This window comes from Myotis davidii, unplaced genomic scaffold (genome assembly GCF_000327345.1).
Source record: "Myotis davidii unplaced genomic scaffold, ASM32734v1 scaffold663, whole genome shotgun sequence".
Taxonomy (NCBI): Eukaryota; Metazoa; Chordata; class Mammalia; order Chiroptera; family Vespertilionidae; genus Myotis; species Myotis davidii.
Window position 1 is genome coordinate 6,575,558 of NW_006295816.1, and position 3,366 is coordinate 6,578,923.

Sequence of the window (3,366 nt, forward strand, 5' to 3'; positions counted from 1 at the left end):
AGAAAGAAAGGGAGAAAAGGCTGTGAGCTGGTAGGTGCTGTGTGTGTCTGTGCGTGTGTGCGGTTGTGAGTGAGTGTGAGTGCCCGCCCAACCTCCCCTGTCCCCATCTCCGTTGCCACAAGTCCCCACCCACCAGAGTCTGCTGCGCGCCCAGCCTGGGCATTAGCTCGAGCCCCCCGGTCATTGTGGATGTGACGGACCCAGGGTGTTTACATATTAGGATTGCTTCCCCTAAACCAGGACAGAAACAAACCTGAGGGAATGACCTGAGATAAATGAGCCTTTAGTGTGGGATTTTATGTGTGTCTGGCTGCTCTCCTCAGCCAGGCTGTGTTTACTGTTCGCTGCAGCTATTAGTTTCAGAGGCTAATATCCCCTCTGAGGTCCTTGTTCTTGTCTGTGCTCCTGTCTTTGGTGCCTGAGCTCTGTCACTGACCATCCTGCGTTATTGTACCGGAGGGGCCGTGCTGTGGTTGGCAAGGTGTGGTGGGCTTTGCTTGTGCGGGGCAGCATTCCATTGGTTTGGGCAGCCAGGTGGTGGTGTTGGGCTGTGAATTGTTTCTCCTGACTTTTTATCAGCGTAGGCAGGAATTCTGTGTATTGTTGCCAAAACAGTTCATCAAATGAGATAGTAGGTTTCAAAATTAGGCCGTGGGAGTGATTTGTCCTTTCTTCATTGTCCATTTTTATTTGGGGGGTGGGGAGGGGAAAGCTTATTTTGGAGATTTCAAACCATATTTGATTGTGCTCTGTCTGATATCACTAGGAAATCGTAGAGTTGTTTTGTATAGTGGATATACATCTTCGGTATCTATTTATAAAAATAACCAGGATTAACTTGTCATAGCTCTTTGATGTACTTGACAAAACATGAGAATTATACATCTCTTCCCCCCGCCCAACATTTGGATCGTTGTTTATCTTCAACTTGAGAAATGATCACCAGCTTATATATATGTTAATTTGATGGTTTACTGTCAACCCATGCCAATCAGATTTTGCATTAAATACTAAAGTTCTTTCCATGAACCCTGAAGGTTTTGATGATCGTAATGTCGTTTTGACCTGAGGACTTTTTCAGTTACATGAGCTTGGTGGTTTATTAAATGTCATGCAGACTTGAGATCCAGGATAAATTTAGCTGTTGCCTTTTTTGCCCACACCTTTGATTAGTGATTCTGTCAGTGGACAAAAAAAACATAGATAGTGGTTGTTATCAAGTCCGTGTTGATGGAGATCTGAACCGAGTCTTTAATACCTTTTCTTGTAGGTTGTTGATTATATCCTGCCACCCTTGGTCTCCTTGGTTCAAAGCCAAAATGGTAAGTGACCACATCTCCCAGAATTCCATCGGTTACACGTTCGGTTCCATTCCATCGCCATGGAGTCACGCTCTTGGCGTTCTTTCTTTTCAAGTGGAGTGGAGGCTCTTCAGCTTGCGGTTGCTCTCAGAAACCACATCTCTGCTGGTGAACCAGGAGGGCGGGGATGGCAAGGAGGCTGCGCCCATCGACTCCGACAGCAACCTTCTGGCTCTCATTAGAGATGTCCTCCTTCCCCAGTAAGTACCGTGCTCTGCACTCACCCAGAGGCCTGTGGGCCGCCCAGGATGCCGCGGCCAGACGAGGGGCACCGCTGGCCTTGGGGTCTCCCTGTCCCGACATTCATGTCCACGTGCTAATGTGCTCACCGTGAGGCAGTCAGGACCAGAGGCAGTAACTGTTACATTGCCTGGGACCCCGGAGAATCTCCGTCCATGTTGAAAAATACCATTTAGAGGTTCTGTTTTCTACAGACTCTGAGGTTATGCAGAGTTAAAGGTGTCTATGGCTGGGGGTTTTGGGGGTGGTGAAGTTTATTCTTCAAGGTCAACATGATAAGACTGCTGGAAGATGGAATTGGGACTTTCCCGGGCCCTGCTCAGAAAGGATAGAGAGGGGAATCTTCCTTCCTCCCAAACTCTTGTAATGGAGATTAAGTTTAGATACAGAAAGGGGGTGGGGGAACAAGTAGTAATTACCAGAAAGAGGTTATCTTTGTCCTTTTTACTCCGTTACTCACCTAGCAAGCACACAGTAGGGTGATTACAGAGACCTGACCTCACGTCGTTTGTGCAGTAGCGCTCTCTACAGGCCTGGAGCCCGGGAGCAGCAGGCGGTCCCTGTGGCTGAGGTGTGTGGTGGGCTACACCACCTAGGCTGTGTAGGTGCACTCCCATGTGCGCTCAGTGACGAAATCACCTAACGCATTTTTCAGAGTGTATTCCCGCCATTGAGGGGCACATGGCTATGTCTGACAGTGTGTGAATGGCATGTACTTAGGTGGGTAAATATAAGCTTTGAGCCTGTGTCATGGGGTTAATTAATTTTGATGCCATCTTACACTTACAAACTGGTTATACATAATCATAAGCATCTTCCTGACTAATGCCTAATAATGTGACTTTTGTGCCAACTGTGATTTTTAAAAGAGATGTAGGATAGCTGCTATCTGACAGCCTAAAGGGGGATTCACATCTTGGGCAGGACGGTGCAAGAATTTGTTATGCTACTCAGAAGGGCACACAAATTAACACTTAAGTATTGCTTCCGGGGTTTTTCATTTAATATTTTCAGCTGCAGATGACCACAGATGCTAGAACCGTAGAAAGCGAAACTGGGGTTAGGGTGGGGCTACTGTAGATATCCTGTCAGTCCTAACAATTTTGTTAACATTTTGATCCTTTTTTGACCTTAACACTTTGGATAAAGCCAAGGCGACAGGCCCCTCAGTTTTTCACAGGAGAGTGTTGTATTAGTATTTTATTTGCAAGTAGCAACCCTGGACTCTAACTTGGAAAATAATTATTTACTCACTGAGAAGTCCAGGATTTGCACTGACATCAAGTAAAACTAGATTTGGGGCGTTTGAGTTCATTTCTCAGAACCAGGTGTGTCTGCGTCCGTCTCCATCTCTCCGGCTGCCCTCTCCTGCGTGGCTTTGCTCTCAGAGAGGTTCTTTCTTGTTGGGAAACGACTCCTGGGCGCTGATCCCAGGGAAATTTGACCTTAACACTTTGGATAAAGCCAAGGCGACAGGCTTTTCCTGGCCCCTCAGTTTTTCACAAGAGAGTGTTGTAATTCGTATTTTATTTGCAAGTAGCAACCCTGGACTCTAACTTGGAAAATAATTATTTACTCACTGAGAAGTCCAGGACTTGCACTGGCATCAAGTAAAACTGGATTTGGGGCGTTTGAGTTCATTTCTACAGAACCAGGTGTGTGTGTGTCCGTCTCCATCTCTCCGGCTACCCTCTCCTGCGTGGCCTTGCTCTCAGGGAGGTTCTTCCTCGTTGGGAAACGGCTCCTGGGCGCTGATCCCAGGGAA

At 47.0% G+C, this 3,366-nt stretch overlaps 1 protein-coding gene across 1 annotated transcript in view; it reads left to right on the forward strand.

The window, feature by feature from the left end:
* The window catches only part of ULK4 (unc-51 like kinase 4), a 284,250-nt gene that overhangs the window by 93,759 nt on the left and 187,125 nt on the right, over positions 1–3,366 (forward strand). The window contains exons 28-29 of the mRNA XM_015568398.1: positions 1,271–1,322; positions 1,417–1,561. Of these exons, the coding sequence (XP_015423884.1) occupies positions 1,271–1,322; positions 1,417–1,561 (197 nt within the window). The remainder of the gene's footprint in view (positions 1–1,270; positions 1,323–1,416; positions 1,562–3,366) is intronic.